The sequence below is a fragment of the Lates calcarifer genome, linkage group LG13 (genome assembly GCF_001640805.2).
Source record: "Lates calcarifer isolate ASB-BC8 linkage group LG13, TLL_Latcal_v3, whole genome shotgun sequence".
NCBI lineage: Eukaryota > Metazoa > Chordata > Actinopteri > Centropomidae > Lates > Lates calcarifer.
The window spans coordinates 2,221,448-2,248,034 of NC_066845.1; the positions used below are offsets into that span (position 1 = coordinate 2,221,448).

Below are 26,587 nucleotides of genomic sequence, written 5' to 3' on the forward strand. Positions count from 1 at the left end.
AGAATAAAGAAATATTTAGTTCGCCAACATTTGAGAATAAAACAGTCATGGTTTGGTTTGCTAGATATTTAGAATTTTTATGGGGCCTTTGTGAGAGCTGGATTGAACGATAACAGTTAGCAGAAATCAGTTGCTCAGACCTGACTGAGCAGTTGATTCTCAGTGGGATCTGCAGGATGAGCAACACTTAACTAGTCCTTTGAATCACCATTAAAATGTTCAAGGTTTTGCCTTGTGGCCAGACAAAACGACTTTGAAGCTCAGTTTGAGCTCTGTGTAACTGTGGTGGGCATTTCTCTCTCTTTTCTTATGTTTTATAATCCAACCAATTATTGGATTTATTAACAGTGAGAATACTATGTACTATACTCATACATACTTCTTAACTTGGGTAAAACTTAACCAACTTTAGTGTTAATGCTGCACTAAACTAAAACACAGAAAAACTCAGAACCTCTCCAGGGCTCAGCATTAAACTTTAATCCATCTGTCCCACTTCAGAGTAATTTTCACTCTGACAGAAGTCATAATCACTGACACAGAAGCCGCCTGGAAAGTGTGTCCTTTAACGGTATCGGTCACAGCACTTCCTCCACACAATACACTTCCTATCTCTCTGTCGGACGGCAGGTCCCAGTCCATCTCCTCATTAAGCATATGTCTCACTTTCCATTTCAGACAAGAGATAGCATAGGAGTGCACACAAAAGCACTATTTTCAGGCCCTTCTGCACATCTCGTCTGAAAGTCTAATGAGAGCGGATCAAATATAACTGACACCGAGGGGAGACAAAGGGAGATGTAGCCCTCAGTGAGAGATGAGGCGAGGCAGAACAATGGGCCTGAATGTGCCATCACTGCGGCGGTATGGAGCAGGACCAGTGAATGTAGATGATTCTGTAATGAGGGATTAAGTGGTGGATTATGGGTCTTTATTAAGATGTTTCTGATCCTCATTAGGCTGAATCTCGTATCAGGGCATCGATTCCCCGCTCGCTCGCTGGATTGGCCGTTCTCTTGAGGAAGAAGAGAGAGGAAAGAGAAAGAGTGAGAAAGAATGATAGAGAGACATCCCAGCAAACATGCCATGGGGCCCCAAGTTGGACAGCCAAAAGTGCGGGCTCCTCACACTAGGAGGAAAGGACCTTCAGTTGCCCAATAGGTGGCAGGCAAATTTCAGCCATTAGTGGTCAAAAACAATAAAATAACTCCCATAGCATTTTTTCCATTTGCATATTGTTACCATGTATATATAAATTTCAAAGAGCCAGATCCATGTTGTGTGTTTACCTGTGTGACTGCTGCGTTGTTGTGTTCCTAATGCGAACGGAAAAGAAGGAAACACGCAGTCAAACAGAAACAAATCTAGACGGTCCAAGGACAATATTTACCACCTCTGACCGAGTGTGCAGCCAAACTGGAGCAGTGTTAATATAATCAAAGAATCTCAGCTATTCCTGAATGTACAAGACAATGCCCAAGTTTACTACGTAAGACTCCAGATACAACAGTTTAAATTCCACTCAGATTTAGACTAAACTTCCTTCAACTCAGTGCAATGATTTCAGCTGACCCAAGAGGAATGCAACAGTTTGAGCTGTATGTATCAGTAGTTCTCAGCTGCAAATCAAAAGATTTTGCAGGTGGTGAACAGACCCATTTCACTGAGCATGTGGAAATCTATACTCAAAAAATCATGTTAAATATAGAGTTCCTTTCCTCAAATATTTACATGAATGGCCAACATAATTTGGTGCATAATTATAAGGCAAATGGAGAAAGTTCTAGTAGCTACAGTTATTAAAGGAACCTCAGAAGGATTTTTGAACCTCAGTCTTGTTTTGGGTGATTAACAGCAACTAAAATCTTTGCAATTGGTCCATTATGAAACAGTGTACCCGCCAAATATGAAACAGTGCTGCATTGTTATCCAACTGGGCATTTGTCTGTTTCAAACTATGTAAGATCCTTTATGTTAAACTGACCAGCTCTGAACTGTGTGAACGTGAAGAAAGACCATGAGTGCTCAGAGTAAGAAATGACTTCAACACACCAGCAGCAGTTCAGGTTATGACAGTTTTATTCAGTGCAAAGACAATCTAATAGCAGGAGTCGGTGATGCGCCTCATGCTCATGAACCTCATGCCGCTCCAGCCCATGTTCATGAAGCTCCTGTACTCGCCAGGCCTCATGTACATCATCCTGCCTCTGTAGTGGGGCTGCTCGTACATCAGCCAGTGGCCTTCCATCACGTTGCAGGACATGCAGTTGGACATGCGGTAACGGTCCATGATGTTGTCACAGTCGTCCATCAGCTCATGCATCATGCCACCGAAGTTCTCCCTCTCGTAGATCCTCATCCTGTAGGATCCCCTGTACTGTGATGCACAGGAGGAGTGGGTTTAACTTTTTTCATCTTCAACTTTACAAAGCTTACTTTGAAAAACTATTAGTATTTCAAGCAGTCAAGGAATCTCATCTACAGTAAATCTACCCAGGTGTGAGATCTTACCATGGGGATCATGCGGCAGGACTTAATGCAGTCACTCATGCCCATCATGCTCATGTAGTCAGCGTACTCGCCCCTTCTCAGGAAGTACTGGTTGCCCATGTAGTTGGTGCGGTCGTACACCATAAAACAGCCTCTCTCCACCCTGCAGGAGTGGCACCTGCTCAGGTAGGAGGACATGTCGGGGCAGTCGCTCATGCACTCATAGGAACGACCCTGGAAGTTCCTGTCCTCGTAGAAGATAATCTGAAGGGGTGAGAGGGAGAGGGAAAGGCTTTGGTTAGCCAGAAGAGGCAGGGGTGTCAGGTGTTCAAGTTTAAAGCTACACATTTATGGAAAAATGGGAAAGTCCTGCTATAGATTTTAATCTTAAATTTACATTAAAGTGTGTCTTTAAACCTGCAATAAGCTGTAAACACAACCCCGACATGTTATCAAACTTGTTAGCAAACAGTTGTATATTTTCACATCCAGGAGGAGTTGTGCCTCAGGCCACCTGATGAAAATGAGTGAATTATTCACTCTTCTTGTAGCTCTGTTTTTGGTCGCCACCAACTTTTAAGGGAAGTATCTGGCTTTTTTTGCTGTGTGGATAGTGGATAGTGGACATTAACAGCAGATCTGGTTTATAACTCTGCGTGTTTGTCACTACAATTCCACATTAAACATAGTTAAAATGTTTGACAGTATTCCAGCCAAATACAGTTGTGCTTAAAGCCACATGGACTATTTCCACTTTATCCCTTTTATGATTTTGGTGACAGTTAAAGCAGCAGGAGCCTTGGTGCAGTAATATTAGAAAAATGAAAACTTACCCTGCTCATCATGTTCATTCCAGTGGAAGTCATTTTGCTGGTCAGTGGGCTGCTGCTGCTGTGGGAGCTGCTGCTGTCTTTGCTCTTGCACCAAACTGTACCCAACCTGGTTTAACCCTTACCTTTTATACCAGCCCCACAGACTGGCCCTTTGTCTAAACCCCCTGAGCCAGCAGTGACGCCATAGAAATACACAGAATATGGAGGTATTGTCCATGTTTTCAGGGGCTGGTGGCCTCAGAAATCTTTTCAGCGGCCGGTGGCCTCAGAAATTTTTTCAGGCCATTTCTCGTACATGGGGGACACAGAAAAGGTGAAAGGTCACACCTTGACATTGTTTATTCAGTGTGACATACACAGTTTTGTCAGCAACAACATTTTTTCTGTCATTTTTTTGTTTCAGCCACAGTGTTCATTGTAAAATCAGTCACTATAGCACGTTGTAGTGCATGAGGAAAATGTTTGTAAGCGTAATAATTTTCTGAAAGTTAAACATGACACAAAGAATGTTATATATATATATATGATAATAAACAACAAAACCTGCATGTGAAAAATATGACTTCTAGTGCACAAAGAACTGATGAGTGTGTGATCACTGGTAAATAAAACAGAAGTTGGTAACAAGGTGATATTTACATGTATAAGAAACATGATTATATAAAAACATAATATATAAATTATGGCAGGTAGTTGTTTCAGATGTAAGTGACATGGAAACAAAAGAAAAAGAAAATGTCATGGTTTTTTTTAAATCATGCTGCATTACTTGTGAAAGTCTGTTCTTAAATATTCAAATGATTTTATTTTCAAAATGGCTAAATTGTTGTTACTTAATCAAGGAACTTAAATTGCTATGTACTGTATTTTTAACACTAAACTGCATGCACTACAGTTATAACTTTATATTAATGATTTAAGTGTGCTGATGATTATGAATTATTTTTAGTATATTTTCAGGTTATTGTCTCATCCTATTAATTTTTCCTAATTTATGTCGAAATGCGCCCATTGTAAGTATATGTACCACACAGTACCAGTCAAAGCATTTGATTGTATTCTACTGATGTGGGACATTTAATGAGAGGATAAATACTGGGAATCAGTGAAGTGACTGTGTTTGTAACCTTTTAATTTAGTGGAAACTGACTTTAGATCTAACTTGGGAACTAATTAGACAATGTTAGCAGATAACATACTACCTTAGTTTCTGCTTGTGAATATACAATAGATTTTTCAAACCCTTTTCAATCAGTTCCTCCAGTTGTACCTTTTTGATGATGTGAAAGCTAGTTAGTCTCTCTGTAAGTCTGCTACAGGCTTGTGTGGATGAGATTGTCAGAGATTTCACTCATTCAAATGAGAAAATTAAGTTCACTGATTTGTTTGATATAAACTTATCTAACCCTTATTATAACGACACAGTGTGAGAATTTCAATGACAATGATAAATAAAAATAGTACAGAGTACATCCATGGTCTGATAAACATCCACTGGAGCCCTACTGACCCCTACTGTACATGTCAATTTAATTATTCACCCAGGCACCAAGAAACCATGTAGAGGTGAAATGACAGAAAAACTAATTTGCAATAATTTTAGTGTTTTTTGAACTATCAGACTATCAGAATGTGTTAACTTGGGCTTCAGTGGATAAAGATGGACCACAATTTACAGACATTGTACAAATAATCAATTGATTAACTGGGATGCTTGTAGTTCTACTTCTCGGCACTGAGTGGCGCTGTGACACATGCTGCATTCACCGTGTGACTCTCTTGGTAACAAAATCTGTGTTGTCAAACGTTGCTAAGGAAGTTATAGAGCTACTTTTTAAATTAGCCACTCTGAGATCAAACAGCGGTATACGAGAGGTAACTTTACTTCAGCGTGATAACACGTAAATAACTACAGAAGACGGAAACTATCGACACCACCCATTTATTAACACGATTTAATAAACGCTCGCTTAAAGCGTTAGCTCGGCTGGTCTGTACATCGCTACTGTTTTGCTAACATTTAACTGCTTTGCTAACTAGTTACTGTGGGGTTATTAGCTAACTAAGCTAACCTAGAGAGTTAACTAATGTTATAGCTGTATGTCTGGCTGGATGACAGCTTGGTAAGCGGAAATCACGGCGCTTCTATTAAGCGATGACAACAGCAATTTTGGTTCAATCTCTTGGCTAAGGTTAGCACAAACTAGCTCCCGCCGCTAGCACTCATTAAAGGCTTAGTAACAAGTTGTAGGCACAATGCTGTCCCTAAACAATGCTGCATGTTTTATAGTTATGTTAACAGTACCTTCAGTACAGGCTTGTAAAGTCAACTGTTAAACTGCAGTGCTCCACCGTGATGAAAAAATGCACCTACAAGCCCTATCTTTGTGATCATTACTGTGTTTGGAATAAAACACAGAATAACTAACAGTTAACTTCAGATGTGCAGCTTCTGATTCAATGGTAAAGAGGATCTTTTCCAGAGTCCATACAGGCTCAAATCAACAGTAAATAGATTTGTTTTAAACGGTTTTAATACTTTCCCTGTTAATCTAGTCCAGATTTGACAGATCTAAACATTTTCTCAAAATTCCGGCAGAGCATCAAGCAGTACTCGAACTTGTGTGACGTTAATTACAATAAAATAAGGCAGTATATAGAATAAATCAGTAACAAAAGTGATAAATTAAACAGCTGAAACAAAGTTATATAGAAATAACATTAGAGGAAATAACTAACTACTTAAATTGTAGTCTTTGATTTGACAGATTATTATTTTTCATATGTTTTTCCACTTCATTATGAGTCACATAAAAGCGACTCCTGCAGTCAGACTGAGGTATATATTTGCTGTTAAACAAACTTTTAAGGCCAACGTTTCACTGAATCATTTTCTGCTCTAAACCTTCAGGTGTAGGTCACTTAATGATGAGAGTACTTTGTCCACCTGACCACAGCTGGTCTCAGACATGATGAGAGGATGACTGAGAATGGAGAGGACAGCAGCCTCCATCAGAATTGTCAAGCTCCTGACAAAGGAGATTCAGTTGTCACTGACAGCAGGCCACGCAAGACCTCCTTAGTGGATGTCAAACCCTGCAAGGAACACAGTGATGCCCTTAAACTCACTGCTAGAAAGGGAGAGGGAGAGGTCAGTCCGTACCAGCCTCGGCCACCCTCATTGCCCAGGCAAGCAAAGTCCAGCAAAAGTGGCTCAGTTGAGGAGACGGTGAGAAACAGGAGGCTGAGAAACAGCCAGGAGAGTCTGAGCGACCCGGCTGAGACTGGCTCCTCCACAGACTCGCTTAAAGAGGACCAAACAGTAGCAGCTCCAGGTGGGTTTGTTGTCAGTAGTGCTGCCACCATCAGGAACCGGGACACCAGTGTGAGACCACACTCTGCTGTTGCGACAGGATCCCCAGTCTTCCGGGAGAGAGGGAGCAGTCTCTCTGAGTATGAAAGGAGGCCTCACAGCCAGCAGAGCGACCCCACAGACCACCGGGGGAGGTCCACCAAGCAGCGACTGTCTCCGGTGCAACCCATGGGGCCGCTGCCTGCTCTGGAGAAGAGCTTCGTGTCAGCCACTTTAAGGGCAGCTAATAGGATTGACAGGGATTGTTTGGATTATGGCGTGCTGGCCAGAGAGAAGCTCAGGGAGAGACTCCACAGGAACCTGAGCGACAGCCGGCTTCTGGAGAACATGGGGTCGGACAGTGCCTCTGTCAACTCCATGAGGTCCACCTACAGCGTGCTCAGCCCCATCAGACCGCAGGATGTGAGGAACAGGTACAGTAGGCATAGCAGAACTTGCAGATAATGTAGCTGGAATCTTTCTCAGGCTGGATGTGAAGGCTCCTTTGTATGGCTTACTCTTTCTGGTGTCAGAGGGCTAGTAGAAAACGGTCTCCTCCAAGGGAACCCTAAGCTCTCAACTTAGACACAGGATGGTGACCAGCTAAATTTAGAACTGGACCTGTGTATTTTCTATCCATAGCATCATTAATATAGTAATTAAGTTGTACATATATCTTACTTTGTCAAACCTATGTCAGTCTGTGCTCTGTCCAGTCTTCAACTACTTTATCCTTGTGGTCATCAAAAGAAAATTGCTCAAAAGAAATTTACTATGCACATGCACTGCTTCCAAATGCAGTATCTTATATCCACTACAAGGCTTGTAGTATTGATTATGCCCTCTGCTTGGAGCTGATAAACATAAGGCATCTGGAGCTCAGGTTCACTACCAGGAGTGATTGTTGAGGCAACGCCAGCAGACTGTTAATTTTGTCCTGAAATCAAGGCTCTAGACACTTACACTTTGTGTGTGTGCAGTGCTCACATCGTTAAGAGAAAAGGGTAATGTGACAGTGTGGAGAGGGATTAACACAGGATCAGAGGAGATGCTTGTTCAGCACAGTTTTTGACAGGAAGGGGAGCAAAAAATGAGTCTTAGCCTATAATCTTGATACATGGTCAGAGCCCAATAGGGAAAAGTCTAATTTTTACTTTGAAATTATTGACAGAACAACTGGCTTTCTCTTATACTGAATATTAAGATTTAGGTGTGATCAGCTGAGATGAAGAGCAGTCTTAAACCAACCTCTGTGCAAGTTAATTGATGTGACGATCTTCTTTTCCAACGTGTATTTTGTAGGAGCTTTTTGGAGGGCAGCGTGCTTGGAAGTGGTGCTCTGCTTGGGGCTGAGGAGCTGGACCGTTACTTCCCCAACAGGAGAGTGGGTGTCTACATCGCCACATGGAACATGCAGGGAGAGAAGGTTTGAGGAAATCTGGGCTCTGTAGCATCTGACAGACCAAGAATCATCTTTGCCTGCACCATATGATTGGTAACTGAGTTTCTGTCATTTTCAGGGGCTGCCAGCCAACTTAGATGATCTCCTCCTTCCAACAGACTCTGAATTTGCACAAGACTTTTATATTATCGGGGTCCAGGAGGGCTGTCCTGACAGGTATTGTATGCTTTGTTTGATATAAATCATGACCACTTACTCCATTAGGGCTGTAAAGTCAGTTATACTAATATGTACGTGACTGTGTGTGTGCAGGAGGGAGTGGGAGACGCGTCTTCAGGAGACTCTGGGACCTTATTACGTCATGCTGTACGCAGCATCACATGGTGTTTTGTATCTCACTGTATTTGTCAGAAGAGACCTCATCTGGTTCTGCTCAGGTCAGTCCTCCTTCACGTAAAAACAGGAAACAAACAGACATCAGTTTGGGAGGAAATAAACACCACCAGAGCTAAGACAGTCGATCAACAGAAATAATTAGCAGCTATTCTGATAAAATGCCCCAAATTTCCCAGCTCTGGTCCTTCTCAACAGTGATTATTTGCTGATTTTCTTTGTCTTTTGTGATGTTAAACTCAATTTCTTAGGGTTTGTGACATTTGGTTGGACAAGAAAATTTTAAAATAATTATTAGTTGTAGGCCTAAACTCCTCCCATCTTGATTCATGCTTATACAACATTTGTGTCGTCCAGATTTTTGGTAGATGATTTTAATGTTTTGGTTTGATGGTTACACATCTAGTCCAGTTGTGTAATGACAAATTGTCTTGAATACAGTACATTTTAGAGTACTATTACCACTATTATAATCAGATGCTAGATCATCATTATCAGCCAAATGCAGATTTTGATGTGGTGACATCTTTCAGGATTTTTGTGTTTTAATCTACTTGATTTGACACCAACCACAACTTCTGTTTTGTTAACGCGCACAGAGGTGGAGCACGCCACGGTCACAACCAGGATCATCTCTCAGATCAAGACCAAAGGGGCCGTGGGAATTGCTTTCACCTTTTTTGGCACTTCCTTCCTCTTCATCACATCCCATTTTACCTGTGAGTAGAAAGTTTTCCAGGTTGCATCACTGACATCTTGGCAGTTTCATGTGTTTGTAATTCGTTACTCTGTTCCTCCTCCAGCTGGGGATGCTAAAGTTTACGAGAGAATACTCGATTACAATAAGATTGTCGAGGCTCTAGCCCTTCCAAAAGGCCTTCCAGACACCAACCCTTACCGATCCACACCATGTAAGTTCCTGTTTGTGGAAGACGTGGAAAATCAAAACAATTAGGATGGTGGAGTTTCTGCATACAGGCCTGAAAATGTAACATAATTAGACTTTTATCGTCTTTCCCAAACATAAAAATCTAGCAGTTAAAAACATGATATTTTATGTGTTTAAGTAATTTTGAAAAGACAAAACCTGTCTTAAAGCAAGGTATTCCTTCACTTTCTTACTTAAGACTTCAAGACTTGATGTTGGTAAGAACACTGGCCAGTAAACTTTGATAATCATGTAATGTAATCTTTCATTGCAGCTGACGTCACCACAAGATTTGACCAGGTCTTCTGGTTTGGAGACTTTAACTTCCGGCTGAGTAAGGACCGGGTGGATGTGGAGAGCATCATGAACCGCACTGTGGATGGTGATATGGGCCCCCTGTTGGAGCATGACCAGCTCTTCAAGGAGATGAAGGATGGTATGCTTGCATGACGAAATCTCTGTTTTTATAGCGGAACCTTGTTCTGTTTGATTGATTCTCACCCTGAGAATGTGCTTCTGTTTCTCCAGGTTCAATCTTTAAAGGTTTTCAAGAGGCAACGATACACTTCCTCCCCACATACAAATTTGACATCGGCTGCGACATCTACGACACTACGTCTAAACAGAGAACGCCTTCATACACAGTAAGAAGAAAAAGAAAATCAAGCTCCACAAGATCTGTTACTACAGCCACCAAAATGAGCCAAACTCTAAACTGGTAAGGGCAGCAGAATTAAACCTTTCTGTTTGTGTTCACAGGACAGGATCCTGTTCAGGAACAGGCAGGCTGAAGACATAAAAGTGGTCAAGTACACCAGCTGCTCCAGCATCAAGACCTCAGACCATCGACCCGTCATCGGTGTCTTCCAGGTCAAACTAAGGCCAGGCAGAGACAAGTGAGTCACAAATAGTGTTAGTGGCATAATGTTAAGGATGCTTTCAACGATGTAATGATTTCTGTCAACAACCATTTTATATTGTGATTTGTTGTAAACGTTTTTGTTATCAAAATAAATAACACAAAGTGGTTACTAAGTTAGATTCTTCTAGATTAATCTCTGAAATTGGAATATGATCTGAAAGTGACACTTTTGACTTCCCTCTCTATCTTCAAGAATCTCTTGAAGACCCTAACACAACATTTAACTATTCTCTATTGTTTACCTATTCTCCCTGCACTTTGCCTTATTTGGCAGATTTAGTACTTAGTACTCACTTCAAGGTCTCCTGCTGCACCAAAGCTTTCGTGTTGTCCCTCACTTACAAGTCACTTTGGATAAAAGCATTTGCCAAATGAGTAACTGTAAATGTAATGCAATGCTGATTTCCTTAATGAAGCTCATTAGACTTCATTAGGCTAGAGCAATTCCAGTGAGCAGGGCCATTTTGTTCCTCTGCAGCTAGAAATTATATTATATTCTGCCTTTGCAAAGTTGGAAGTATTCATGAAATATAAAAACCTGTTTTTTAAACTCCTGCAGATATATCTTGGTCGTTTTAAGATGTTTGAACAGTAAGAATTGTAATTTCTGCCCCCTTAAACTGGATTCTTAATCACTGTTTTTTTAAATACTCAATGAAATTATGTTTTCTACATTCTGACCTTGTAATATTTGCTGTTCTGTCGTTTGTCAGTATTCCTCTGGGTGCAGGACAGTTCGACCGAGGCTTGTATTTGGAGGGCATTAGGAGGAGGATCACCAGAGAGCTGAAGAGGAGGGAAGCCATGAAGAACCAAAGTAGCAGCACCATCTGCGCCATCGCTTAGACCCTTAAAGTGGACTCGCCAGACCAGACCAGACCAGGCTGGACTGGATCAAACCGTGCCACAAAACAGGCAGGTGGAAAAGGACCAAAAGGAAACCGGAGTTGTCTTAATTACACAGTACCCAGCGCTGATTGTGGTAACTGAGCAGAGTGCGCCCTCTATTGGACATTGTTAGGAGCTGTGTGTGTGTGTGTGTGTGTGTGTGTGTGTGTGTGTGTGTGTGTGTGTGTGTGTGTGTGTGTGTGTGTGTGTGTGTGTGTGTGTGTGTGTGTGTGTGTGTGTGCATGTATGCATGCATGCATGCATGCATATGTCCTGCTGGTCAAGAGATGTGGCTGGCTGTACTTGAGGGCAGGGACCTTAAGGTCAGACAGAGAGAGATTTGCAGACACAGCAGCAGCAGTCTGGCCTTTATTTATTCACCCCCTTCTACTCAAACGTGACTGGGACAGAGTGGGATGGGGTGGGGTGGGGTTTAGGGGGCCATCATGGCTTACTCTTCAGTCACACGCTGCAACCTGAACTGATTTAACCTCGCAGGCTCTGCATTACATTTTCAGATACATTTTTAGGTGTTTAAAAAGCATCATGAACCACAATGTTTTTTTTGGTTTTTTCTGAATGCTACATCTTGCCTTGTGAATTTGTCATCAGTAAGCATTTAGGTGTCTGCCATTGGTCCATTTTTAACTTGAATTGTGTTCTGAGCTGAATGAACGACTGAAGAAGGGAACTGTAGCTACATTATTTCTGTCATGAGGTCAAATATATCATATAAAGAGCATGACATTAATGAATGCTGCAGCTATGAGGTTGTTATTACTTATTATGTGCTACTGTTGAATTTCAGGGAGATCAAATATATTTGACAGCTTATATTAAACTGTTTTTTTAAGGGAACTCACCTCCTATAAAATCGATTGAGCATTTTATTTACAATGTTAACACCTGTCATGACTATTTCTCTTATTAGGCCAAGTGATCCTTGATCCTGATTGTAACTTATTGCCTTACCTCTCATCTCACTGTGTAACCTCATATATTCTACAAACTGTCCATGTACTGTATGTTGTGTACCGTATTAATGAACTTGCATTCCCAGCATGAAGAGCAGTCTGCGCTAAGAAAAAAAAAGTGCCTGTGGGTCTTGTTTTCATTTCCTCAGGACCTCTTTATCTTTTTATATGTCACCTATGGCGTAACACCCCTTAATAAACATTTTAAAACACACTTGTTTGTTGGCTACACTGTTGCACATTACACCACAAAGCAACAACCTTTAAAATATATATTTTTATTCATGGAAGTAATTACATTTATTTACTAGTTGGTGTACAGATGTTAACAGAGGTCACATTGAAGCCACTGAAATAAAAGCAAAACACACTTACTGCTCTAAATGTACAGAGATGAGGCGGGGGCAGGGGGACACCTCTCTGAAAGTAATAGTTAAACATTTGGATGTGTACTTATTCATTTTTCAGTGGGAAGCTAGTCAAGAGGATTGATACCAAGTGACACCAGGGCCAGGATCATGATCACAGTATCAATACCTTTTGTCGTTGAAAAGTGATGTGACTGGATGTAAGGCAGAGAATGTCATGACTGTGAAGAGTTATTTCACAATTCTCTGTAAATTACCTAAAAACAAAAGATCCTGCACATAAGAAATATTCATAATGTGAATTCTCTGAACTTATTGACACTAGTATTAAGACTCAAAACAAGACTTTGGATCAGTAGTATCGACACTGAGAATCGATCTGCCACCAGAAAGTGAATAATTTACCAATGTAAAACTATTCCATTAATTTAACCCCTTAATGTTTAATGAAGTTTACCAACACAAAATATATATATAATTTCTTTATTATTAATCTGTTAACTATTGCTGTGAATTGTGTCTCCTGTGCCTTTAAAGGGAGATTATGAAGTGCTGTTGTATAAATAGTAAGGTTTTTCATAGTTTTTATACATTTTCTCTGGGGAAAAAAGAGACAGTCTAAGGTGGAGCTCTGTGAATTTTAAAGAGCAGATAATCTGAAAACTGAGGAGAATAATGGCTCAATAAAAAGTAACAGTGTTGAGGGATGTTTAACCACTCATTTTCTCTTGCCTCTAACCTGATTTACTCTCATTTCCCCATGTAAAAACATATCAGGTTGGTACTGAGGTTTTTACATGGGAAATTAACACTTAAACTTTGGCCTTAGGGTGAACTGTCCCTTTAAAACCAAACTCCTCCAAACACCATTAGTAAATAATGTTGTATGGCTTCCTGCCCACAGACAATAAATACATATACTCCAACCATACGTAGACAACTTTAGAGTAAAATTGAACTTTTCTTTAAAATCCCCTGTCTCAAAGGTTCGGCTGAGAGTCCGGGGATCAGCCCCCTCCCTCAGTGGGCTGTGCCGAGGTCTGTGCTGGGAGGGAAAACTAGTGTAATCTTCCAGTCCAGTTTATTTACAGTGATACTTGCCAGGTCAGACAGGCTGAATGGCGACTGCGGGGGTGGGGGTCTATCGGAAGAGACGATACATGCGGGGCAAACGTCCATCTTTACTGGACAGGGCAGCCTGGATGTGTTCGTATGAGGGCAGCTCCGTCAGGTCTCCCAGAGCTGCGACTGCAGGCTTACTGCGCAGCATCTTGGTGGTCACCCGTTTAATATCACTGGCTGTCACGTTGCCTGGAAATGAATTGTTAATGAGTAAAAAAAAAAATGAATAAGGCTGATAGGGGATTATTTCTACTATCAATTTTTTATTTTAGGACATTTTATGGCCACAAGTAAGGATGAATCACTAAGAAACAGTAGAAGAGTTTGCAGTACTCACTTATTAGCTCACACAGTTCATGTGGCAGCTTTCTCTTTCCTGTGGAGAGAACCTGACGACCAACGTCTTCAAAAATAACCGGCCGTGACTCAAGGTTCATCATCAACATGGACTTGAGCTGAGTTTTGGCTCTCTCTAGCTCCATCTGGATATAGTTAAAAAAAAATTAATGTTTACCCATGATCATTTAACAATAATCACTATTATAAAATCTGTGTCAGAATTCCCCTGTAGCGACTGTTACCTCTCCTGCGTTTCCAGCCATCTGAATGAACTCTCTGGTTATTATTTCCACCATTTCCCGCACCTGGAGATCAGTGTACGTTATGGTAAGAACTTTGCATGAACATCAAGACAACATAAACTACATTACTAACTACTCACAGGGAGAATTTCCACACATACACCACACTCGAATGCAGAAAAACCAAATTAAGTGGCTGCAAATGAAAAATTACTGTGCCTGTACCAACCTGTCTGGGGTCTGCACTAGCGTGGATACACAGCAGGCCGCTGTCCTCGTAACTATGATGGTAGGAGGTGGCGTTGTACATCCAATGATGCCTGCAGCAGAAGAGGAAAACAAAATCAGTGACAACTAATAAAACCTGTTGCTTGGAATTTATTAGCGAAGCAGGGGCTGACACAAAAGCCTAGGATGTTCACCTGTTGAGCACGTTCAGGTACAGGCGGGTGAACATGCCTTTCCCGGGCCCTCCTGCAGAGAAAGAGCCTCCTCCACCCATCATCATGTTGAGCACTGCGAATGGGATGAAGTCCTCCTCCTGTAAAAGGAAAACAATCCCTTTTTTATTATTTATGAAATTGTTGCCAACAGGTATCGCACACCTGACTGAACACCCACCAAGAAGGAGCAGCTCTCCAGGCCGATCATGATGTGGGTGAGCTCTGGGATCGGGGTGGGGCCAAGGCTCACATCCGACATATCCTTCTCCATCTAACAGATTAAAAGTATGTATATATCAGCATTTGCCCATTTAATTCTGAAATGTCTTCTTCACCATTTTAAAATGGGAAAATCTGCCAGATAAATGCCACCTGAAGAAACATTAAGGCCCAAATCTTTTGCAAAGATGACTTGTTAACAAAAACACTAATGAGTCACCTTGACTATTCCACCAGTGTACTGTGCTACAGAAAGGTCGACGTTGGCCACAGTGCTTGTTCCCCACACTGGCTTCACATTCAACAGGTATTTCCTGGCACATTCAACCAGTTGCTCATGCTCAATGCCCACTCCAGCCAGCACCATCCGCTCAGGACAGTAGTAGTTACGCAGGTAGCTGTGAAGCACTTTCTTGTCGATCTTCTCCACATTATCTGCAGGACAAAAGCGAGGCAGTCCGACTGTGTTGCCTCGATACGCTGCCTGGAAATGAACAATGAACAATTACGGAAATGTTAAAGAATAAAAAGTTACAGTACTCCAGTAAAACAAAAGAGAAATGTGGGGCTGCGGTTCTGTTGTCTTTCAAGGCAAACTGTGAGTCTTTTAATCAGACAGCCTAACATGAACAAGACGTAAAAGTGGAAAGCAGCAGATAGCCTATATGTCAGTCACTTTCTGGGTTCTAAAACACATCGATAAAGGTCATGGTTTAATTTATCACTTTAACAGAGAGCTATTGTTGCAGAGTCAAAACCAGGGATGTGTAACTCACAGCGTGGATCATCTCTGTGAGTAAGGGTTCAGGGTCTGGCCTCATGTTTAAGTCTTCTAACTCGAAGCGAACCACCATTCTGGTCATCTCAATCTCTTCGTCTGCCGTGTAAACAAACATATTTCACTTTACCAGGACACCAGGGTGGAGACACCTTGTACAGTTCTCGAGGACCGATCTGTCAGTCTAAGTAAGAAATCTTTGACGTACCCAGTAGGCGAGGCTGTAGTACAGCATCGGAAAGAAGACTGACCACTGTGTCCAGGCCCTTCACTTCAGCAGAAACTGCATACATGGTGGTATCTCTGCACAGTAAAATAGATCACACGCACATTAACAGCTGTATTACTCATAACAAAGGAAAGGACAAGCCTCTGTTCACAAAGTAGAGATACACAAGTGTTAAATTCTACAACACTGAGACAGGCAGCATGCTGAAAGACCTCATACCTTGATGTTTGGCAGTCACATATCCCTCCGTGCTTTTCCAACGTGAGCAGGATTTCATCTTTACTCCCGTACTGAGCCGTGGACTTAAACAATAAAAACAGGCTGTTGTCAACCTCTGTTCACAATGCAAGATGACCACTTTCTATATTCTACTATTTACTCTGTTGTTCCACTGTTTCTGTATTTTCTTTATCTTCCTGAGAATGAAAATTTGTGCAAAAAAAATCAATAGCTGAACATCCAGGTTATCGCTGTTATGTTCTGCAGCACTACCAATGCACAAAAGAGACTTGCTGAGAACTTTTACTAGTCAACTAGTCTTTCCAGTTAATTTGACTGTCAGCATTAAAAAGAAATTAAAAGAGTGAATGAGTGAGCTGACAAATAAGCGGAAGTACTTACAGAAAAGGCTAGTTTCTCTAAGAAATGTGCTATTCCACTTGGGTATTTTGCTTCATGTCTGGATCCAGAGTTTACTAAAACTAAAAAAGAAAGCATCCACATTTTATCCACTTCAGCTTGAACAAAAGTGCATACAATTATAATTAAAATATTGCTCCTGCAACTTACTTCCAACTGTGCAGAATTGACCAAACTTGTTTTGGGAAGCAACCTTGAGACCATTTTCTAGAGTTGTGATCTTGGTCTCATATTTTTCCTGACCATCCACAGATGCAAACACAGGCTTGGGGATCCCAGGCAGCGGTGTAGAGAGGGAGATATTTGGGTATCCGCTGCCACTGCTGTACTTTCTATAAGCTGCGATCCCAAACCTTTGAGAACAACAAAGCAATGCTTCTTTAAAATGCTCTCAGCAACCTTAAATTCTCTGGCTCCAGCTTCCCATATGTTACTATTTTCTGATTTGTAATCTTTAATATGTTTGAGTTTTGCAGTGTTTATCAGACAAAATAAGACATTTTGGTTTGGGAAATTGGGATAGATATTTTTCATGACAAGAAGCACTGATGCTGGAGTTAATCTGTGCGCTTGTGTAAATTCAATTTTTTGCATATACTATTACTGACTTCTGTCTGTAAGTCAAACCACCCTTCAGATACATTAGAATTTACTATAAATGACCAAAGAAATGTAAGCCGCTGACTAGGTAAAACCTCTGCTAATTGAACACAAAATTAGAAATAACATCAGACTTTACTTAAACTGCATTTCTTAACATTTAAAGTATATACAAACAGGTAGCTAGCTAACAGAGCACCACCTCTGAAAACCCCAAGTAAATCACCGGCACTCAGAAAATAGAACTCCTTCATCCCTCCAGCTATCCATTTATCTAAAACACCCCCATCATCAAAGTGACTAATGATTTCCTACTTTATATTTGACTAACTCATGAAGCTACATTAGCCCAGACTGCTGGCATCGTGCTAACTGACTGAGCTCATTTCACGCGTTGAGGACGTAGACGCAAAGAAACACGGGCGACACTGAATACACCGACAGTATTGTTTTCCTGTGCTTAAGTCGAGTCCGCCAACAGTTTTAGAGCGTTAATTTTAAACATGTCATTACCTTTGAACACGACTCCAGGTTCTACACTTCGACATGTGAGTCGCCATCTTCGATTCTCTGTGACCGGAAATCCACCCGGAAGATGATGACAGTTTGCACAAGCACTTCCGCCGCGCACACAAACAAATAAATAACCGCTTTATTTTTTTAATTGTTAATGTATTACGATAATTCTAGTGCCGTACAATTTAACATTTAGTTTTGTTATTTGGCCAGTAAGATTCAACCCAAATCAGGCTGAGAGACAGGCACTGGAGACTAGGCTTTATTCGTTAAAGTGTACTAACTGTACTGTAGAAAATACTGATCTACATCACACTCCCAGTTAAAAAGGTGATTTGTCATTGCCTCTGTTACATGGTAAACCCACTTGTTTTCACTGGGTACAGATGGTCAAGTGCATGATAAAGACAGTAGACACTTAATTAAGTACATTAAGTCAAAAGTAATTGAAGGATAATTTGTGAATTCTTTCCTAAATCAAGGTGCCCATATGAACACTGAAACAGGTTTTCTTTGCTGTAATGATATTTCCTGTTCATATTAAAAGATCACTTCATAATGTGTTTTCAGTGTCAGTGATTGTTGGTCTGTTTTGCCTTCCAGATTGACTTTGTTTGAACTGAACAGATAGTTACAGGCTATTGATTTTGTTTAATATTTTTCTCACCAGTGTTGTGTTTCTGTGCAGCATTTGAAGACATGCTGGAGAATCCTCTGAACAACATTTATTGGTTGGTCAATTGTTAGCTAGAAAGCTAACGTTAAGTTTAAGCTATATTAAATCAATCAGCTTACAGTTAAATTGAATTGAGTAATTTTTATTTATATTGTGCCAAATTATGACAAAAGTTATCTCTGGGAATTTTTTTATGTAGAGCAGGTCTAGGCCATACTCTTTGCAAAAGACCCAACATTCCACCCTAAGCAAGCACTTGGCGACAGTGGCGAGGAAAAACTTCCTTTTAACAGGAAGAAACCTCGAGCAGAACCTGGCTCAGGGTGGGTGGCCATCTGCCTTGACCAGATGGGTTGGGAGAGAAAGAGAGGGTGAGTAGAGACAGTGGGGGTGGGGGGTTAGAAGGGGAGGGGGAGAGAGAGGGGAGTGGAGAGGGTGGTGTGGGGAGAGGGAGTTGGAGGAAGGAGAACAGCACTGAGCATCTTCACGCATAAGCGGCACTGAACCGAGGCAGACTGAACTCTGGTCGGGGGTTTCCTTGGGCGTAGCTGAGCCTCTCGTGTTTAATTTGGAGGGCACTGTGAGTTTTCAGCAGGTCACGATAATCTGAATTGACCTCACTGTGCTTCCTCCCGAGATCAGCGTATTCCTCCTGCAGGTTGTGTAGAGCCTTTGTCGTCTCATCTAGGACACGTGTTTTCTCCTGGAGCCTGAGCTCGGTGTTGTTGTTGTGTCTGAGCTGAAAGTTTGACTCTGCCAGCTGTTGTTCTTGAAGTCTGGCGTAGCTGTCCTGAGCTTTCTGGAGGGCCACAGTCAGTTTCTGCCGCTCCTCCATTGTCTCCATCTGCTTGGTCAAGGCTTCCTTGAGCTCGACACGGTATTTTTCACACATGGTCCTTTCTTTGTCGAGAGCAGAGGTGATTTGATCGGCTCTCTGCTGCAAGTTGGTGCTTTGTGTCTTCTCCTGTTTTAGGGCCTCTTCGAGTTCAGCCTGTCTTGTCCTGCTCTCTGACTGTCGTGCTTTCAGTCCATCTACCATGTACTTGAGCTTAGCAATGGTAGCTTGATTCTCAGAGATGATATCCTTTTTCTTTGACATCATCTCTTCATGGCACTCAGAGAGAGAGCGGTGTCTCTGGATCACTCTGTCACGTTCTGTCTCCATAGCGTTGAGTTTAGCCCTAAGGTCTGCATTCTCCATCCTCAGTGTCTGCATGTCGTACCTCATGCTCTCTGAGGAAGCAGAGGCCTCTCTGAGCTGCTTACTGAGGATGGTTATAGGGTCTTCTGTGGCCTGCTTCTGGAAAACCATCTTCTCAAAGCGCCTTTTCTCATTTTTAAGGGAGGACTTTAACATTTTTTCAGCAATCTGGCTCTTTTCTAGAGCCAGAGTCTTTTCAGAGAGCTCTTTCTCTTGCATTTTTATTTTCTTAAATGCTTCCAAGAAATGAGCTTTCTCTTTCTTGATTTCCTCCTCAAGTTTGCTGCAAGTGTCTTTGTCTTTCTGATGCTGCTTTTGAACAGACTGTCTCTGATTTAGTGCAGCCTCAAGTTCACCTTGCAGCCTCTTGTTCTCAGAAGCCAGTTGTTGGTTTTGACGAGTCAGATGGTCCAGCCCTTCTGCTTCCTTCTGCTGCTGGGAGACAGCAGCCTCAAAGTCCCTCTGGAGTTTGCAGGTTTTGGTTTGCTCCTTTTTGAGGTCTGAGGCCAACTGGTTGACTTTCTCCTTCAGCGAGGACACAGTGTTGTCTTTAGCTTCAATATTACTTTGAAGACTCTGAATGTTGGAGTGTAGGAACTGAATTTTGTTGTCTTTTTCAACGCTTTCTTTCTGTTGCTCAGTGAGTTGGTCTTGTAGAGCCTTGACTTTGGCACAATTAACCTTCTCATGCTTTGCCATTTCTTTTGTGTGCTGATTGGAGGACGCCTTCAACTCATTTTTGAGCTTCTTCTTCTGTTTTTTGTCCTCTTCAAGATCAGCTGCCATCTTACTCATTTTGAGTAGAAGCTCGGCATTTCTGTGCTGGTGTTCTTGTTTTGACCTCTTGAGATCAGCCATTTGTGCGTTCATGAGCTCCATTTCCTCACGAAGTTTGGCTTTTTTAGCTTGTTCCTTTTTCAGAGTCTTCGCAAGAGCTGCTTTTTCCTTTTGCTCCTGCTCCAAGATTTCTTTCTGTTGTGCTTGTTCTTTTTTCATCTTCTCCAAGTCCTCTTCGAGAGCAGCTTTGGCTTTTCTTTCCTCCTCCAGGGCTTCTTGAAGTCCATCAGATTTCTCTCCCTGTGAAACTTCACTAACCTCGTCATTTTCCTCTTCGAAGTCAGAAGTGTAGAAGTGGTCGTCTCTGATGGAGGCAGAGGGCTGCTCTGGATCCTCTTCCACAATTTCCTCCTTAGTCTCCTCTGCAATTTCCTCCTCAATCTCCTCTGCGATCTCCTCCTCAATCTCCTCCTCAATCTCCTCCTCAATGTCTTTCTCATCAGATTTCTCTGATATCTCTTCTTCGAGGCCAGAAGCGTAGGAGTGGTCTTCTCTGATGGAGGCAGAGGGCTGCTCCATAATCCCTTTTTCAATCACCTCCTTGTTCTCCTCTACAATATCTTCCTCAATCTCCTCTTCGATGTCTTCCTCAATCACTACTTCAGCGTCTCCCTCGGTCACCTCCTTAATCTCTTCTTCAATCTCCACCCCAAGGTCTTCAATGGAGAAGATTCCCAGAGATCTAAATGTATCCATTTTCTTCTCTTGAAAGAAATGTCTTCGTCTTACGGAAGATTTGTCGTGAATGCAGCTGGGTTCAAACCTGGCTTTTTGTACACTAACAGTAAATTCCTCTGTTAAAACCTTTGCTTCCAACAGGCAGGTGACTGGCAGAATATGACATCATAAAGCAGAGTGTTATGATGTCACATCATAACACTGAAAGTTCTACATTCCACCCCCACCACACATACACACACACACGCACACGCAGCTATCCTTGTAAGGACATTTCATTGGCCTCCAATTCATTGTGGACAGCCTAACCCTAACCGTAACCAATTCATGCCTAACCCTAACCTTAACACAGCCTCAATTCACACCTTACCCCTAATCCTAACCAGGACCTCAAAAATTATATTTTGCCTTAATAGGACCAGGCTATGGTCCCCATGAGGACCACTTTTCCAAAAATGGTTGGTGTTTACACTAGAAAAGGTTCCAGTGAGAACTCTATCTGCGTCTCTCTAATTTGAGCTCAGGGAAAACAAAACAGAACAATTGATTTTTTAGAGTGGTCAGTGGGCCAAGAGCATTTTAGCCCCCATTTAGCTACCCATCGCTAAATCAATTTTGACACAGAGATATAGCACTTGAATAACATTAACACAGAAAGATTTAAGTGGACTGAGACCAGCAGTGGCAGCAGCAGATTTGATAAACTGAATGAATAACATCTAGTCATATCTTCAGTTACTGCTGTACTACGATGTTCTCTACCTTGGAGGTCACTACAGTATTTTTGTTGATTCCTCTGTTGTCACACTGCAGCTCAGCCTATGAGCTCCAAGACACCATCAACACTCTGAAAGGAGAAAACCTTCACCTCCAGTACCGACTGGAGAACCTTACCCGGGCTCTCAGAGATTTAAAACACCTGCTGACGGAGCACTCCAAAGGTAAGGGCAGAATTATTTTGTTATGGTGGTCTTTTTACCTCTACTGCACTACATTTGAGATTTTATGCTCTCCATTTAAATCACTTTAATAACTGCAATCTATTTATGACAGTCTCAGGCCATTTTTCTGCTTTGGGTAGTTTTACTTTTAATACTTTTAAGTATAATTTCCTGATTATTATTACATACTTTTACTCTGGTAACATTTTAAAAGGAGAACTTTTACTTGTAATAGTGTAATGGTGTATTTTTTAAAGTGTGGTATTAGTACTTTTACTTAAGTAAAGGATCCAAATATTTCCTAAGTACTAAACAGCCATTTCTTTCACAATTTCACACAGTTTCTGGGTGGGAACATGACACTGAATACCTACTCGCCTGGAGGGAGTGGTCCCAACATGGTAAGGTCTCAAAATGAGGTTTGACATGATGAAAAAGAGCCTTTTTTCAGCACATAGATGTCTCAGTTCCAACAACAGTCTTTTGTTTTCCAGGCATTAGCGCTGAGACTCACCAAATGTTGGAGCAGACTTTCTGTTTAACTGAACTTCATGGTGCTGCCCAGCACATCTTCATCACCCCGGGCTTCCTCCCCCCTCTCTTACCTCTTGTGATTAATGCAATACTGTCATGACTCAGCTCCAAAAGACTGGCAACTTTCAGCCTATAAAAACTTCACATAAATACTACAGAATCCCTGTGACTGCAGTATTACGATAGTATGTAGTATGCATAAAGTATGTATGAATTACAATAAACCGACTGGCTGGTTGCAGGTGTCATTGACCAGAGGAGGATTGTTTGATGAACACTTAATACACCCACACCCTCTTGGACAGAAAGGGAGCAGCTCTCAACTCAGCTAAATCAATATTAATTCACTCACATTAATAGTTTTGCAGAGGCAGCATGTCACATCTCTTGAGATGATTTTTCTGCATTGCTTCATACATTGATTTGTTTGACATTTATTGTCCAAAAAATGACTTCAAGATGACATGAAAATTAGTTTGCTTTGGACATTTCAGCCAAGAGGATCTAACACAGTCTCTCCCAAGGTCAGAAATGTTCACTTTATGTACCTTTGCTTATTTGAAATAGTAAATGCAAGTAATAGAGTAATCAGTATCAGTAAGGTTTATTTGTCACATACACAAGTAATATGCGTATGTGACATGCTACTAGAGTTGTGCTAAAAGACTGGTGCGGGAAAAAAAAGATTTGGAAAAAAGCAATATAAAGTGGGTCAGGTCAGAGTTCCTTATTCTTCTACCATGAGGAAAAAAATACATGTAATAATCATTATATTAATATATAACAGTTAATCTATATTTTATCATTTCTCAGCATTGAGAAGAGTTACTGGATGTTTACTACAAAGAGGCTCATTTCTGTATCTACACTGGACTGTGCTCTCACACAGATTGTTTGAGAGAACTGGGATGCTACACCTCCTTTGGTGGATTTATGTGTTTGATGTTGTCCTGAATTCAATAATGTTACATTTCGCCTGCTAAATCAGTCTTTGTCTGCTTAATTAAAATGACCCTTCCTGCATAGATTATAAATCGGTGCATTTGTACTTTAATTTCCATTTGATTATGCTGAATGGATTGTCAATTTACATTTGCAAGGACTTCATCTGGCCCCAGTAGACATGTGGCAACACTACAGTACAGTATGTAAGCTGCAGCCATGCATGTGAATAAGTGAGACAGAAGCCACTGTATGGACAGCTTTTTATATTTTTATACTCTGCTCCACTTTTAACTTGAAAAGAGGTCAGTTTATGGTTGAAGCAGGATTAAGAATCTACAGCCAAAACAGTGGCTTTGTGAAGTTGCATTTAAGTACAGAGGTGCTTGCAGCTAAATGCTAACATGGTAAAAATTACTATGTTAACATGCTGATATTTTGCAGGAAAAATGCTCACTATTTTTACCGTCCTATTTTTAAAATAATGAGCAACAAAAGTGAGGCTGATGGGATTATCATTAGACTTTGCAGGTAAAATGTTTGACCTGATGATGGTGCTAGATGAAAAGTCAAGGGTTCACAAAGGTTACTACAGGAACTTGAACGTCTGTACCAAATTTCAATCCATCCCATCATTTAGGATTAAGAGCCATGAATGTCTGCACAAAAAGCCCATGAGGACTCTTGGTCAAAAGCTCATGAACAAGCATGTGAACCTCAAGCTGAGATTGTCTTGTTGACATCTATACTTTATTTACACTGGCCTTTTGGATACAAGCAAATTATCCCACCTATACAATATGACACCTATATAATACGACCTGTCAGGAGAGACATATTTTACAGTCTAATCTTTACAGTCATGTTAAAAAGCCACCCTCCTAAATGCTCTACATACACTGATTGACTGTGGTTGCCCCTCATTAACCTACATTTAAGAGGAAACAGTTTAACCACTGACAAATCTGCCTATAGTGAAAGTCACTGTGTGCTGACATGACAGTGCTTCATTCACTAACAATCATTATTTAGTGCCACTGTGATGTGTTTTGTTAGTATTTCGTCAGCTACTGTGCTGTTAATGAAGGAAGTGGTCTGAAAACTGAAACTTGGCAATGCATATGTTTCTATTTATTTATTATCGTAGTAAAAAAAAACCTTCCCAGAGGAGTGGAGGCTATTATATCAACAGATTAATGTCTGTGGTTTCAGTCACATAAGGGTGTACTGTGGGCATTATGGGCATATTATATAGGCAGTATAGTTCTGTATATAATCATAATATTATCCTATAAAATCACTCAATCTAAGGTTTCTCTTGACAGACAATATTTGCCTTCAAAGGTCCTTGAAAATCTTATGGCTTCACATTTTCTAATATCATGCTTCTCCACTCACTACAATCAGCTGACACTTGGCTTCACAATTTAATTTATTGTTTTGTGTGGAGTGTGTTGTGTGTAGCTCATGTTTGCTTCTGTGGACTGTCTCAATAATGGGTACACAATTAAGGGTTTTTTGCTTCGCTACAGCTGTTAGCTTTGAATGAGAATGCACAGTCTGTGTATGTGTGTGTGTGTGTGTGTGTGTGTGTGAAGAAAGGAGGTGGAGGGTGGGTGGAGGGTGTCCAGTACATGCAAGCGGCTGCTGCTTCTTGTTCTCTCCCAGCTGGAAGCTCAGCAAATGCATCAGGAGAACAGAGGCTCTGTTCAAACCACAGACAGAAGGGAACTGACTGAAGATGAATGGGCTGATTGTAAACCAACACAGAAACTAACCTTGGACACGAGTAGAGTAAGTATCAATACTCTGTTCATAAAATGGATAAAGATGCTTTGCGTTGTTAGTATCTTACAAAACTTGCAACCAATTGCACATTGTATTTGCAAATCTGAGGAGCTGTTTAAAAAGTTTTCATTTTCATTGGGACACTTTTAGGTGTAGCTTGCAGTGTTTTTGTAGCTCTTGATATTTTCCATTTTCAGTCAAATGCAAATTCGCATTCGAAGCACAGTGGGGCCACATTTTACAGCCTTTACAGTGAAATGCAGTGAAAACCACATTAGTTTTTGTCAGTGGAAACAAGATAAAATGAAAAGCAAAACCTTAATTAACTGTTTTCATGCCACCTCGTTCTCTAAAATGAAAGAACATAATGAATGGAGATTTGCTTTTATAGAATTTAAAGCAAAAGAATTTCAGCTGCTTGCATTTCTCTGAGTTTACGTTTTCATGTGAACAATGCTCTGACCATGTTCAAAAACACACTATAATTCCAGATTACTGACCTCTTGATCTGAAGCGATACATCCAGTTTATTCACTGGAGCGATGGCACCTGCCAGAGATGTAAAGTACCACACAGTGCAAAAGTAATGTAACTGGCTGGATCGCATTTCATGATGAGGGGCATTGATGGTTCAAACTCGCTCCCTCGTCCACTCACTGTTTAAAAAACAAAAACAAAACAAAACAATGAATATTAGGCTTTTGGCAAAAAGCACCGATACAGAGGGAATACAGCATGTGGGCTAAAAACATTTTAATGACATGCTAAACAGTGTAAATGATCTGTTGTGAGTCAAACAAATACACACCCACAGGCTCTTAGCATTATGTTAGTATAACCAGCCACTAGCAATGCTGAGCCAATCAAGCAATTCACTGATGCATCTAGTTCAGCAGTGATGACTAATGTGCTAAGGTCTTAAATCAGTTTTCGTTTCTTTTTGTTCAAGTATGTCACTGGTGGGAGTTTGGTTTGACTATTTCCACCATTTTACATGTTTTTGTTCTTTTGTCCTCTAAAAACATCATGCAAGTAGGGCCAAGTGACAATTATATATGTGTAAAAAAGTTATAATACAGTGATGATATGATCATTTTTGGAGTATGATTGCTGTATGATTTAAGACCACAAAAAGACAACATTTAAGTTTTCCTAAAGTGTGACAACCAAACTTCCACATAATTAGTGTGTTTATATCCACCTGTTTTAGAGCTCATTTTCAGTGCCAGAGTGAAAAAAAAAAGGAATTTGAGAAAAAAAAAGTTGATATTTCACAAAAAAAGGGTCACAATAAGGAGACTGTAACATTCTGC

General features: G+C 41.0%; 3 protein-coding genes across 3 annotated transcripts; 1 reads left to right on the forward strand and 2 right to left on the reverse strand.

The window, feature by feature from the left end:
* Positions 1-2,061: 2,061 nt before the first annotated feature.
* Positions 2,062-2,838, reverse strand: LOC108897234 (gamma-crystallin M2-like). The gene is made up of 2 exons (XM_018696802.2): positions 2,512-2,838; positions 2,062-2,377 (listed from the first exon to the last, which is right to left on the reverse strand). The coding sequence occupies exons 1-2, from the start codon at positions 2,836-2,838 to the stop codon at positions 2,099-2,101; spliced, it is 606 nt and encodes a 201-aa protein (XP_018552318.2). The 3' UTR covers positions 2,062-2,098.
* A 1,237-nt stretch (positions 2,839-4,075) lies between these two features.
* On the forward strand, positions 4,076-12,396 carry inpp5e (inositol polyphosphate-5-phosphatase E). Its single transcript, XM_018664171.2, has 11 exons — positions 4,076-5,198; positions 6,235-7,109; positions 7,978-8,101; positions 8,196-8,293; positions 8,390-8,514; positions 9,070-9,189; positions 9,274-9,381; positions 9,673-9,834; positions 9,927-10,042; positions 10,158-10,294; positions 11,034-12,396. The coding sequence occupies exons 2-11, from the start codon at positions 6,304-6,306 to the stop codon at positions 11,164-11,166; spliced, it is 1,929 nt and encodes a 642-aa protein (XP_018519687.1). The 5' UTR covers positions 4,076-5,198; positions 6,235-6,303; the 3' UTR covers positions 11,167-12,396.
* Positions 12,397-12,440: 44 nt separating this feature from the next.
* LOC108875454 (mitochondrial-processing peptidase subunit alpha-like) lies at positions 12,441-17,760 on the reverse strand. The gene is made up of 13 exons (XM_018664456.2): positions 17,675-17,760; positions 16,712-16,914; positions 16,544-16,623; positions 16,142-16,224; positions 15,902-15,996; positions 15,692-15,792; positions 15,136-15,399; positions 14,875-14,967; positions 14,676-14,794; positions 14,483-14,573; positions 14,254-14,316; positions 14,010-14,154; positions 12,441-13,861 (listed from the first exon to the last, which is right to left on the reverse strand). The coding sequence occupies exons 1-13, from the start codon at positions 17,719-17,721 to the stop codon at positions 13,692-13,694; spliced, it is 1,554 nt and encodes a 517-aa protein (XP_018519972.1). The 5' UTR covers positions 17,722-17,760; the 3' UTR covers positions 12,441-13,691.
* Positions 17,761-26,587: the final 8,827 nt, after the last annotated feature.